Genomic DNA, 12157 nt, shown 5'->3' on the forward strand with positions numbered 1-12157 from the left:
GCCAAATCAACCCTTTCCTTTCCAAGTTGCTTGTGGTCAGGTTGTTTCATCAAGGCAACAGTAACCCTGACTAAGACAGATTCCTAGAGTTAGCCTTGCCACAGGATTGTTTAGGGTGACTGATGATTGGGTTTGGTTAGATTTGGGGTTTGTTGTTGTTATTGTGTTGTTGTTGTTGTTGTTATTGTTGTTGTTTGGTTGGTTGGCTGGTTTCTGTTTTTTATTTTTATTTTTTCAAGACAGGGTTTCTCTGCGTATCCCTGGCTGTCCTGGAACTCACTTTGTAAACCAGGCAGGCTAGCTTCGAACTCAGAGTTCTGCCTGTCTCTGCCTCCCGAGTGTTGGGATTAAAGGTGTGTGCCACCATGGCTGGCTGATTTTGTTTATTTTATGTGGGGTTTTTGGTGTTGTTTCTGAATCAAAGTCTTGCTATATAGTACAGGCTGGCCTCACATTTGTTAATATTCCCATCTGTCTTAATTAGAGTTCCTATTACTGTGATAAAACACCATGAGCAAAAAGCAATTTACAGAGGAAAGGCTTTATTTTAGCTTACAGTTCCACACCACACTCTAGCACTGAGGGAAGTCAGGACAGGAACTCAGACAGGGCAGGAACCTGGAGGCAGGAATTGATACAGAGACCATGGAGGAGTGCTGCTTACTGGCTTGCTCAGCCTGCTTTCTTTGACAACAGAGAATGGGCAGCTCAGGGTTATCACTACACACAGTGAGCCACAACCCTCCCATATCAATCATCAATCAAGAAAATGCACTACAGACTTGCCTTAAGGCAAATCTTTGGTTTTTTTGTTTGTTTTTGTTTTGTTTTTGAGACATATCTCTCTATAACCCTGGCTGTCCTGTAACTTGCTAATGTAGACCAGGTTGGCCTTGAACTCACAGAAATTCACCGTTTTCTGTCTCTCAAGTGTTGGGATTTAAAGGCACGCCTAGTCCAAGGCAAATCCAAGGTATTTCTTAACTGAGAGTCCCTCTTCCCAAATGACTCTAGCTTGTGTTGAGTTGGCATAAATCTAGCCAGGCCACCACCTTAGGCTCCAAGTGTTGGTATTACAGGAGTGAGTCACCCGCCATTAGTGTTATCCTGAGGCATCTTTCCTGATAATTATTTCGATCCACTTCCTTCTATATCCAGAAGGTGACCCCCTTTCAGTGTCATCAATTTGATGTCTCTCTCTTCTGTGCTGTTTCTACAGTCTCTACCATCAGTTGAAAAGTCTCCCCTGAGTTCCACAAACACTAACTAGATAATAGCAAATGGAAATCCCCACAGTGTCTTCCACATCACCCACACACTCTTCCTTCTTAATGCTCACTTGCAGTGATGGTACCCACTTAGTGGAGCTAGGAAAACTAGTCTTCCTTGACCCTGCCCCACTCTCAGACCAAATTATCAAATCCTGATGCATTTGTCTCTTTAATATCTCCCAATTCTGTCCAGGTTTCTTTCCCCACTTACCCCATAACCTCAAACCCATTAACTCACATCTAGATTACTGCAATAGCCTACTAACTGAAATAGAATAGATTAACATTGAAAATACAAGAGTACAAAATGGGAGGTGATGTTCAATGCTTGTTATGACTACATGTATGTATGTGTGCATTCAACAGTGAAGCTTCCTCTTTTTTTGGCAGTACTGGGGGTTAGACCTAGGTCCTCATGGATGCTAGGCAGCAAGTGGTCTATCATTGAGCTACAGTCTCAACCTTATATTGTGAATCCTCAGATCTTATCATGAACTGGCCTAGGCAAAAAGGTGTCTGAGTTTCCTTGAAAGCCATATATGGCTACTGAGCACTTGAAACTCTATTATGAATTGAGATGTATTTTAAGTGTAATATATGTACTGGATTTTAGACTTTGTATGAATAAAAGAATAGAAAAAGCCTCAGTGGATAAGAGTACTTGTCACCCAAGCCTGACGGCCTGAGTTCAGATCCCTAGAACCCATATGAATGCTTGATATGGTGGCACATATCTGTAATCATATGTGCCATCTCATGCACCCTCACACACAATCATGTACACACATACCATATGCACACAAATATATTAAATAATAATTTTATATGGCTGGCATGTTGACATAATTGTCATGATATGACATTAAATAATAAGGTTCATTGTTACAATTGTTTTCCCTTTTTAAACTGGGGCTGCTTGATAACTTTAAATTACATATATGACTTGAACTGTATTTCCATTGGATAGCACTGCTTTAAAGGCTGGAGTGTGCCGCTCACAACAGATCTTTAAGAGACCCTAAAAAGTAGACTAATTGTGTGTGTGTGTGTGTGTGTGTGTGTGTGTGTGTGTTTGCACATGTGAGGGTACACATATGTAGGTATGGAAGCCAGAGATTGACACTGGGTGTCCTCCTCAATTGCCCTCCATATTATATTTTGAGATAGAGTCTCTTATTGAACCTGAAAATTTCCAATTCAGCTAGATTGGCTGGCCAGCAAGCCTGAGGGATCCTCCTGCCTCCACCTTTCCAGTGCTGGGGTTATAGGTGTGTGCTACCATGCCCAGCTTTTACATGGGTGCTAGGTATCAAACTCAGGTCTTCATGTTTGGGAGACAAGCACTTTAGCAACTGAGTCATTTCCCTAGCTCCAGATTGATCCTTTTCTTGTCTCAAAATGCAGTTAAGGCTTAGAAAATAGAATCAGAAAATAGAATATTTCCCTCAAATGGTGGGACTTTTCTTAACTTGGGGATAAGGTTAACAGAGTCTTCCCTGCTCAGAAGTACTGCTCAATGGATAAAATATGGCCTTTAAGAAAACCCAAGGGCTGGAGAGATGGCTCAAAGGTTAACAGCAGGGGCTGCTCTTCCAGAGGACCTGAAGTCAATTCCCAGCACCCACATGGTGGCTCACAACCATCTGTAATGAGATCTGGTGCCCTCTTCTGGCCTGCAGGGACACATGCAGGTAGAACACATAATAAATAAATCTTTAAAAATTTTAAAAGCCAGGCGGAGGTGGTGCATGCCTTTAATCCCAGCACTAGGGAGGCAGAGCCAGACGGATCTCTGTGAGTTCAAGGCCAGCCTGGTCTACAGAGAGAGAGAGAGATCCAGGACAGGCACCAAAACTACACAGAGAAATCCTGTCTTGAAAAACCAATAAATAAATAAATAAATAAATAAATAATTTTTTAAAAAATTAAAAAAAGAAAGCCCAATATATTAAAGTCACACTTACAAAAATGTTCTCAGGGGATTTCAGCATCCTGGCATGCATTCACGTACCAGACTACTGTGTTCTAGTAAGTGGAAATGATCTTTAAAGGTGGGGGCTATGGAGTCACTTCTTTTAGTCATCTCCACATCACCGGGCATATTGCTGTATTTAGAAGTTGTCACCCCTTGAGTGGCTGTGAATCTGCTTGGTAAGAGACTGAGGGTTCTCTCAGTTACTTTCTAAAGTCCTGTATCTTTTGGATGTCTTCAATCCTCCAACTGTCTGAATGATTAGCTATGCCTCCTTGCGATTTCTATATGCCCAAACACCAAAATAAAGCAAAGTACTGATCTTTTATTTGACTTAAGCTTTTTTCCCATAAGAAGTTTAGCATTAGACAAATGGGGGTGCTAGGAAGAATAGTGAGAGGAATAAATCCATTGGTTTCATGGGCAATACACTGACAATTATCTATCGGTAAGAAATGGATGTTGCCTTTGGACAGGGATCAGCAGGAAGATTTCTAACAATAACCTTGGGCAGAATTCCAGTTGGCCACAGTAAATAACCAAGGAAGCTTATGTTCATTTATTTGCACCAATGCAGCACATTAAAAGCATCTTGCTTTTAAAATGCATGCTGCTCTAAACAGATGGTGATACTAGTAAAGGAAATATACTGATAGCTGGAAATCCAGTCGTCTTTTTGAGTACCAGTGGGGAAGTATCTACATCCCAACTGACATAAAGCACCTTCTGCAAGACAGCAGTCTCTTGGCGCTTCTCCACGTTGAAGTAAAACCCCAAATGAACTCCTGCTAACACGGCATATTGAACCAGCCCCCCCCCCCTTTTTAATTTCCAAAGCCTTCTAAGTTGATCAGGGCCACATCCATCTTCATGGAAGTGACCATTGTAGGCTAGAATTACAGCTTCCTTCTGACAACAGAATGTACCCCAAAAGAACTTGACCAAGGTCATTAACTAAATCCTCAAGCAGACAGCTTTTAGGACAGCTGGTCCTTGTTAGGAAGGGTTTATGGAGCCCCTGCTGGTCCCAGAGGATTTGTCCAGGCATAGTCAGAGGGCTGGGGAGATTTGAGGACAGTCCATGCCTGAAAGGAGCGCTCCTCCCTCAGGAGTTAGGTTTCCAAGGAGGGTTGTTACATCATATCACCCAAGGCCACTCAGTTTTTCTTCTTCACATTCAAGCTTCTGAGTCACCTTGCATCATATTTAAGCAGGAAACATTAAGGAACAGAAAACCAGTCAAGAGTAAATATAATAAAATGAAAAGTTCTCAGAAACATCTCCAACTGGATACCATGGTAATATGGGCTATAAGGTCATACTCCTAAAATATAAACTACCATAAAAGTGAAATAATTTTTAGTGATTATTTTTATAATTTCTTCAGCAATGCTAATTTATTCTATTTAGTCCTCTCATTTTGAATTTTTCTGCAATGTGGAATAAAGCAGCTGGAAAGACTATGTTTTCCCTTCAGAAAAAAATTTCACCTTCAATAGTATCAATACCATTATAGATTTGCACTTAAAATATGGATCCCTTTAGAGTCTTTTTTATTCAGGAAATACCAGCTCTGTCTTCCTCAATGACTGAGAGAAAGGACCTGACATCTGAAGTGGAATTTGAGTATGGAGTTTCATTCCTAAACAGGCCTCTCTCAACTCCTTCATGAACTTTCCAAAGTTACTTATGCAACTCAATATCCACACCCCGTAGATGGCTGTATCATGAGTGACCCACATGTGATTAGCTTGGGTAAGTGGACAAACACAGACTTAATAGCATTGGAATGATGGAATTATTGGCAGTGCTTTATGATCAACAGAAAGAGCTAAAGAACCCATTTCATTGTGCTGCTCCTCTTCAAAAAAAAAAAAAAAAAAAAACTTCATTAAGTAGTTAGCATGTGCCTTAGTTACTGAAGTAAAATCCCAGGCAAAGAAAATTTAGCTGTGATAATTAAATCAAAATTTAGAACATAAGCAACTCCACAGTGATCAAAGTTTGCTCCTAAGAAAAAAGAATCTTCATAAAACTTAGTTTAAGCTAGTATATAAACTGCCAATTTCAGAAGCCCATGTAAACTTTTTAATCAAAGTAGATAAAAACAATTATTTCAACAGTTCAGTTTAGGGACATACCTCTCATACCTCTGATGTGCTTGTATCACCCACCCCCTCCAAAAAGAGAGAAGAGACTATATCTCCCTTGAAGAATATGTTCCACAGGAATGAGCTTGGACTTTTCAGGTATATTGTTCTGGGCTTAGTGCCCAGCTGTGACCCTTCAACGTGGCAAAGGGAAGTCACTTATATTCTCTGAAGGCATTCTCTCAAGTCCTTATTTCTGAAAATGGGTGGAAAGGGAAAGTGTGGCCCCTGAGAGGAGCTGTCAAAAGTGACAGTGAAAAAGCCACTTGAACTTGATTATCTGTGCACACCTCTCTCAGGCCAGCAAAGCAAGGAGCAGAGTAGCTAAAAGATGAAAGAGAAAAGATGAAAAGAAGTAATAAAAACCGGTGCTGGATCACGCCTTTCTCTCCGCTGCCCTCTCTTCATCCAAACATACACGGTTTCAAGTTTTTGTGTTGCATTTACTTAACAGTATATATCGTGAGAGATTTTGTAACACACCTTTAGTGCTCACCTTTTTTCCCACTGCCAAAGCTTGAATTGTTTAGTGGTTCAGAGGGGGTAACCGCGTTAGTAACCAACTTATCAGAACAATGTACATGATATAAGAGCACAGGTGCTGCATGAGGTATGCCATTCAGTCACTGGCTAAGAAGCAGTTAATCCAAAATTACCCTAAAAGCATGCTTCAAGACATAGAGACTGCTCTAATATAACTTCCCCTGTTTTTCTGATTTCAGAAAGTTGATCCAAGCCTGCCCTCAAACCCTTATTAAGAAATAACACTTCCATAATGCGTTGAAATCTGTAAGTCCAAGTTATGTGGGGGCTCACAGAAAATTCTACACCAAAGAAATCCTTTAAAAAAAAGTCTCTCTAGTGTCAAACTCCACAGCCAATCAAAACATTTTACGTTTTAACTTGGGAGAATCACTGAAAAAAAGGATCCCTCCAGTGTGTGTCTTGGATTTGGGGGTTCAAAGAGCAGTTTCCCCAAGTTCTATAGGACTTCAAGTCACAGGAAACCCACAACCCATTTGACATGTTTTTAATTCCTTGAGGCTACTTTGTTGAAGTGTTTGAGAAGAAACTTCCCCATTTATCTAAGGGGTCAGAACCAGTGGCAGAGAAGCTGATCAATGGAGCCGCAGTTTCTGAGAAGGAAGCTCGAGTACCCTGTTTCCATACTCTCATTCTTAAAGGCATGCGTCCCCATTCTAAATAAATGTAGCGTCTCCAGGTTGCCATTGCTTGACTAGAAACCTCCAGTACCCTCCGAAAAGGGTCACGTTTCACTTTAAATGCGCATTATTTCTATATGCATCCTCGAGGGACTATTTATTTATTTTGAAAATATCAAAGGAAGGGGGGAGTTTTGCTTCTATGTCGTTTTCGTTTTTTACCAAAACAGACATTAGATATATAGAAAGAAAGAAAGAAAAAAAAAAAGAAAGAAAACAGTTGAGGAGGACAGATCATTCCCGAGCTAGAATTTAGAACTTCACCGGGGAAGCAGTCCAAGGTTTGTGAAGAAAACCATTTTAAAAACTGTACTGTAGGATTTTTACCTCTAGATGACAATACGCCTAAAAGGGGGGAAAAGATCATTCTTTCTCCTCCCAAAGCACAAAAAACCGCACCATATCCCGAGAAGCCCGTTTCCTACCCGGCCAATACAATAATGCTTTGTAAGCTGAGAACTGTGTCCGGTATAGGAGCTAAGTATAAACAGCTGAGAAGGATTAGGCTGCCGCTCCGTTCTCATTTACATGAAAATCCTGTCAGCATCGTTTTTTCCTCGCTGACTGCGGGCACAGAAGGAACTCTTTTGTGCCATAGCCACGCATACATTTCCATCCTTTGTCTTTACTTACCAGTCGAGGCTGTGGGCATGTGTGCTCTATTTCCTCCATGGTTTCTGAGGGAGGCTCATTGGAAAGGGATTTTGGGATACCTGTTTCTGACTCAGCATCAGTGGTAAGTACTGGCATGGCCAGTGAATGCTCCCTCCGGCTCTACACCCTCTGGGAGTCTCCTCCCAGGCAGAGAATGTTTTCTTTGTCACGTATTTTTCTCTTCCCTACCCATCCCCCTTCTTCTTCCCTTCTTTTTGTCTTCCCTGGGGGGAAGTAAAAAGGTTACCCCCCCCTAGCGCGCGCGCGCGCACACACACACACACACACACACACACACACACACACACACCACCCCTTTCTCAGAGAAGCCCAGAGGCAGGGCCTCAGTTTATCACTATAACAACCAGACAGCACTGGAGCGTCTGGTGCGGATACAGTATCCTCATTTGCATGGAGCGCGCTGGTTGGTTACTGTCATCATAGTACCACTCCACCTGGGAGCGGCCGGGGCCCATTGGCTGGCCTGCTGTACCCACGGGGCCTGAACTTGCTGGTTTTGTTTTTTTGTATTTAATTCAGTTGTGAAGGTCTCTGTCCGTGCCGGGTAAGGACTCCCTGCACTTCCTAGATAAGATAAAGCTGTTTCCTGAGGTGCCCCAGACGCCTCGCTTAAAGAGCATAGCTGTAAGGGACCGTGTCTCTGGCATGAGTGTATGATGCAGTTGTAGTCAGAATACTTGCTAAATAGGAGTCACTCTGAAGACAGAGCCACTTTAAAGCCCCAAACCACTGGGCCAATTGCCAGCTGCCTCTGAGAGCTTCTCAGGGAATTCACTGAGGGCACCTGAGTGTTCACCTTCTGGACGGCATAAAACGGGAATTCTGGCAGATGCCTAAGGCCTGTTGTAACCCTGGAGTCTATCCCTGGGGCTGCTACAAGAGGAACTTTGAAGGCGGTAGGTTGTCTTTGACAGCCTTCCTGCCAGGTCTGACTGCCCTCTCTTCCTCCCTCAGCCAGTCTTTCCCTCTTAGTCTTCCTGTCAATTGTTCTTCAGTACTCTTATCTAGCGTCCCTATATTCATTCCTACAGTATAGGACCTATCCTCTCATCTTATCAGTTCCAAGTCCCTTTTCCTAGCACCCTGCTCTCATCCAAGTGCTTATGGCAATCTGAGAAAAACTACAGAATGATGTGTCTTAGTGTTTACATTGTCCTAGAACATCAGTTTAAGAGGAGCATTCTGAAGACACACACTCAAAGGAAAGAACTTGCAGAGGTATTTGTTCTAGTGAAAGGCCATGTCTAATATTAGTAAGAAATAAAATCACTAGTATTTATTAAGCACAGATGCAGTGCCAAGTACTGTACTTAGATCTTCCTTAATCTTCATAAGAACCCAAAGCAGATCCTATTATTATCCCCACTTTATAAGTAAGAAAATTGCAACTTAGAGTAATTGCTTAGGGTCTCAAAGTTCATAAGCAATGGAGCTGACATTTGAAGAATGTAGGGTGGGGAGCAGAGATGCAGCAGGTATAGCAGAAAGGAACTAAGGAAGAATCCGCTTAAGACAAATCTTGTGCTTTGAAATCTTTCATTTTTGTCTCTAACCATGGTTTTTATCCAAGTGTGGTCCCAGACCAGCAGTAATAACATCAGAATCACTGCCAGGGAATGTTTTAGAAATGAAAATTATTAGTCCCATGACAAATCCAAACTTTGTAGGTTTGAGATGGGGCCTGTATTTGCATTTTTAATGAGCTTCTAGGTAATTCTAACGCCACAGGTACAGAGACCATAATTTGAGAAACAGCACTTCAAAGGATGGAATAAAAATACCCAGCACTCTGGAGGCAGAAGCAGGTGGATCTCTTGAGTTTGAGGCCAGCCTGGTCTGCAGATGGGCTACACAGGGAAACCGTGTCTCAAAAAACCAAACCAAACCAAAAAACAAAAACCTGGCCATTTAAGTCAGGATGACATCACTTGACAGTGTATTACCTATGCTTAAGAGAACTTAGGGACTAGAAAGATGGCTCAGTGCTTAAGAGGAGATACTGCTGCTTTTGCAGAGGACCTGAGTTCAGTTGCTAGCACCATTGCTGGACACCTCACGGCTGCCTGTAAGTCAAGTTCCAGGGAGATCCAATGCCTCTGGCCTCCACAAGCACCAATATTCACATACAACCACCTACCTCCTCCGCAGACACGTACACACACACATAACTAAAAATATCGCCCAGCGGTGGTGGTGCACGCCTTTAATCCCAGCACTCGGGAGGCAGAGGCAGGTGGATCTCTGTGAGTTCGAGGCCAACCTGGACTATAGAGTTAGTTCCAGGAAAGGCGCAAAGATACACATAGAAACCCTGTCTCAAAAAGCAGTACAAAACAAAACAAAAAATATCTTTGAGTGAAAGATAACTCTAGTAATGCAAAAATCCCAGCAACTATTGGGTCATCTCAAGAGGGGTCCTTTCCTTCCTATTCTACCTGCCCTTCTAGAAACCCAAAACATCTCAAGCTACAGGCTTTGCTCTACTGAGGTGATCAGTGTGTAAGAAGCAAACCCTGCACTATATTTTAAAATAAAAAAGATCACTTTATTGTAGTGAACTCACAAATGAAAAAATCATACAACTAGATTAAGGTAGCCACTCAAACAGTCCCAAGCTCTATACATCTCAATGAACTTTTTCTTTTTTTTTTTTTTTTTTTTTTTTTTTTTGGTTTTTCGAGACAGGGTTTCTCTGTGTAGCTTTGCGCCTGTCCTGGAACTCACTTGGTAGCCCAGGCTGGCCTCGAACTCACAGAGATCCGCCTGGCTCTGCCTCCCGAGTGCTGGGATTAAAGGCGTGCGCCACCACCGCCCGGCTTCAATGAACTTTTTCTATATGGTTAGAATAGTCATTCTGAAACCCCTGAGTTTCACTTAGGCTTTTACTCTTTTATTCTTATTTAAAAGCTCCTTTCCTCCTATGGTGGATGATGTGAGAGTGCCATTGTCATTCTTACTCTTGACATTTTCCATCTGGATATTTATTTGTTTGTTTATTTATTTATTTTGTTTTGCCTTAGGGAAATGGCTCTCAAACTGTTATGTCCTGAAGAGCAGCTGCAAAAATCCTGGTAACTTGTCAGACAGTCTCACCCATCTCAGACCTGCTGAATGAGAAACTGAGGTAGTGGAGGCTGGGGATCTGGGTTTTTAAGAGAAACCCCTGGTTTAGTAGGTATTGTAACATATGCTAAAGTTTGTAAACATTGGGCTCCAGTCACTCACATGTTCACACTGGAAAGCACCTAACTCCCAGGGTATTCTGGGTCACTGAGCTGCCGATAGGGTTCTTAACTGGTCCTTTCATTTCTTCTCTAGAATAGGAGGCTCACCGCAAGCTAGGAAGTTTGCTTGCTTAGTTAGCTAAGTTATGATGTCTAGCTGCTTCCTGAAGCCCTCTTGTCCCAGGGCCTGGACCACAGCCTTGTACCCGCAGCCTTTTCTGTCTCTAGATGGGAAGATACTCTCCCCTCTCCTGTACTTCTTTACTTGTCCCAGCAAACCAAAGGCTGCCTCTACACAAGATGCCGATCTTCATTGAGTAACCTATGTCAGACTCTTACTTATTCTAAGTTCTCAAACCTGGCAGCTCAGGCTTCTAGCTGCCCTGGGAGCCAGCTCTATAACCATGGCCATGACCACTAATGCTATTCCAGCCTAGTCTTGGCTTTTTCTAGCCCCTTCCCCTGCAGCTGGTATTATAGGCATGTGCCACCATAAGTAGCTACATTACTTTTGAAATCGGGTAAAAGAACATTATCCTCCTTCTAAAAGGCATCAAGAGCTAGGGGTGAGGCAGGATTGGCTAGCACATGTGCAACTAGAAAGATATGTGGATCTCAGGGCAAAGAAATAAGAAAGCTGAAGTAAGGAATAAGGGTGTGGCTTACTATCTGTAATTAGTAGAGGTAGAGGAAATGTCCTAGGGCAGGTTATTTAGAACCCTCCCCCTGGCCGGGTGATGGTGGTACACGCCTTTAGTCCCAGCACTCAGGAGGCAGAGCCAGGCAGATCTCTGTGAGTTCAAGGCCAGCCTGGGCTACCAAGTGAGTTCCAGTAAAGGCACAGAGCTACACAGAGAAACCCTGTCTCAAAAAAAAAAAAAAAAAAAAAAAAAAAAAAAAAAAGATAGAACCCTCCCCCTGAGGCACATCTAGATTCTATAACCTCTCCCTCTCTTGTTGAATTTCATTTGAGTCACATCCCCAGTTGACCCTCTGTGGCTCAAGGTTAAGGTCTAAATCTGAACAGTCTGGAGAAAACCAACTATATTAAGTAATGAAACCCATGCACAAATCCTTTTCATCTACTCCAGGAAAATTATGGTAATAAACATATTTCACAATGGAGAGCATTTCACTTTTTTGTAGTGCTTTCACTTGTTAGATATTATTATAGCACAAAGTTTAATATTGAAAATTTTCAAATGATTCAGAGTGATTAGTTGACTTAGCCAGCATTACATAGTAAATGATAAAAGTCTAGATTTCTCGAATCAAAGTTGAACATTCTTTTCCAATAAGCTATACTGGTTCACTGTTCAGTATAACTCGATTTACTTTGTTAACAAAACCATTGGGTGATTCAGGTATATATCTTCATCCATTATATCCTTTATTCCTTTTCTATTGAAGTCATGAACCATGAAGCACTCTTCACTTTGATTCATATAGTTCATTTCAAATCTGTACAACCATGGATCTGAACTTAAGTTGGTGCTCATGTTTACTTATGATAGAACAATCAAGCATTTTTGTTAAGAACAAGGTTCATACAAGGCCATGATCCATAAAGGCCACTGGGAGAGGCATAACAGAACTTCAAAACTTATTTTTTTTTAAAAGAAAAATGTTCGAGAATATAGAA

General features: G+C 41.9%; 1 protein-coding gene across 2 annotated transcripts in view; it reads right to left on the reverse strand.

The window, feature by feature from the left end:
* Pcyt1b (phosphate cytidylyltransferase 1B, choline) overlaps positions 1-12157 on the reverse strand; it is a 94531-nt gene that overhangs the window by 64573 nt on the left and 17801 nt on the right. The window contains exon 1 of one of the 2 annotated variants that reach the window (XM_006990117.4): positions 7250-7683. The exons of the other annotated variant lie outside the window; for it this stretch is intronic. Within the exon in view, the coding sequence (XP_006990179.1) occupies positions 7250-7366 (117 nt within the window). The 5' untranslated portion in view covers positions 7367-7683. Of the gene's footprint in view, positions 1-7249; positions 7684-12157 lie in introns of those variants that run through there. 2 annotated transcript variants of the gene reach the window in all.

The sequence above is a fragment of the Peromyscus maniculatus genome, chromosome X, assembly GCF_049852395.1.
Source record: "Peromyscus maniculatus bairdii isolate BWxNUB_F1_BW_parent chromosome X, HU_Pman_BW_mat_3.1, whole genome shotgun sequence".
In the NCBI taxonomy this organism is placed as follows: domain Eukaryota; kingdom Metazoa; phylum Chordata; class Mammalia; order Rodentia; family Cricetidae; genus Peromyscus; species Peromyscus maniculatus.